At 39.6% G+C, this 1,909-nt stretch overlaps 1 protein-coding gene across 1 annotated transcript; it reads left to right on the top strand.

The window, feature by feature from the left end:
* Positions 1 to 502: 502 nt before the first annotated feature.
* LOC130798842 (uncharacterized) lies at positions 503 to 1,351 on the top strand. Its single transcript, XM_057661938.1, has one exon. It carries the CDS (start codon positions 503 to 505, stop codon positions 1,349 to 1,351), a length of 849 nt encoding a protein of 282 aa, XP_057517921.1.
* Positions 1,352 to 1,909: the final 558 nt, after the last annotated feature.

The following is a 1,909-nucleotide window of genomic DNA, read 5'->3' as shown; positions in this document are numbered from 1 at the left end:
AGGATGATCGATGCTAAGGCGAAGTGGATTTATAATGTATCTGGGAGCTCCTATGACTACGAGGATGAGAGTGACGGGGAAGATGATAACACCGATACCATACCTATACTTATTCAATCTGAAGATAAAAGAAAACTATGAACCTAAGGAAGACTATGTAGAAGATCCTGAGGAGGATCCCGAGGAGGATTTTGAGGAAGAGCCAGTTCGAAAGTGACTTTGATGATTACTTGTTAACTAGAAAAATAGAATAGGATGGAATCTGTTAGCTTTAGATTATTTCGCTAGTTGCCTTTATTTTTGAACAATGTTGATTTTATTCATTGTCATTGGATTATTATTTAAAAATTTATATTAATGAATATTTTCATGAGTCTTTTTTTTGTTGTGTGTGCAAATTGTTTCCTTGTCCTTTCTTTCAATCTTGAATATTGAGAATAAGTGTGTATGAACATGATGGAAACGTTAGTAGTAAACGCTTAGTTTCACATATAGGAAGCCTATGCAATACCCGAACGTTTACACTCGATCTCGCAGGCGTCAACAAGCAAATAACATGGCCGAAACACCTGAACAATTAGCAGCTAGAGTGAGGGTACTTGAGCAGTTGTCTCAAAACATAGGACTATTAGTGCAAAACCAAGCTAACAATATGAACAATGGACATGATGACCTCCAAGCTATCATGGCTAAGAAGATTGCCACTTTAAAACCCCCTACCTTTGTTGGAAAAGAGGACCCTATGCTATTAGAGAATTGGTTACGTGACATGGAGAAAATCTTTACTGCAAATGGAACACCTGAGGCCCAAAAGGTTAATCAAGCTACGTTTTACCTACGTGAGGATGCTGACACATGGTGGGAAACTGAGGGACAAACCATTAGTAACCATCCAAACTTTGACTGGGATTCTTTTAAGGTTTCTATTAGAGGTCGATTCTTCCCTGAACATATTAGGAGACAAAAATGCAGTGAATTCAATAGGTTGAACCAAGGGAAGTTTATGAGTGTTAAGGAATATGCCCAAAAGTTTAATGAGTATGCTAAGTTTTGCCCTAACATGGCCCCTGATGAAGTTTCTAAGGCACAAAAATTTGAGGATGGTTTAGCTTTCAGGATACAAACTAGGTTAGGAGGAAGTACCTCATCTACCCTTGCAGAGGCTTATTCTAAGGCTTGTAACATGGAGAGGATCTTACAAAGAGAAGAAGATGTGTTGGAAAGGAACAAGAGGAAAGACCAAAGCAATGCTGATAGTCAAAGTAATGATAAAAGACCTCGTTTTGGTAACAATTGGGGTAATGGTAGGAACAATCACCACGGAGGAGGACATAACGATAGGAATTACTGAAACCCTAGGCAGAACGAAAACCAGCAAAGGAATGGCAACCAGAGGGCTTGAATTTGCAAGAAATGTGAGAAGAGTCATTCGGGCTATACGTGTCAAGGCGAACCAATTAAATGTTATGCTTGTGGCGAAGCTGGACATAAGGCTAATTATTGTCTCAAGAGGCAAGAAGGAAACCAACCAGGGCAAAATGGACACAACAAGGGCTATAACAACAATGGAGGAGGATCTAGGAACCATAACTTCAACAACAACCGCTCGAACAATACTCAAGCAGGAAATGGTTCAGCAAATGACAAGTACAACGCCAACAACAATCAGAACAACAATGGAAACAATGGACATGGAGGACGCACTTTCAATGGGAGACTCCACGTTATGAGCAAGAGTGAAGCTGAGTCGGACGCCAACATTGTGATGGGTACTTTCCTTGTAAACTCTAAACCTGCTTTTGTACTCTTTGATTCTAGAGCTTCACATTCCTTTTTATCTAAATCTTTTATCGAAAAACATTCCCTTAAACCTTCTTCCTTATGTCAAGCTAAGGGAACCACACCCTCA

This window comes from Amaranthus tricolor, chromosome 13 (assembly GCF_026212465.1).
Source record: "Amaranthus tricolor cultivar Red isolate AtriRed21 chromosome 13, ASM2621246v1, whole genome shotgun sequence".
NCBI lineage: Eukaryota > Viridiplantae > Streptophyta > Magnoliopsida > Caryophyllales > Amaranthaceae > Amaranthus > Amaranthus tricolor.
This window is presented reverse-complemented; position numbering and strand designations above follow the sequence as displayed.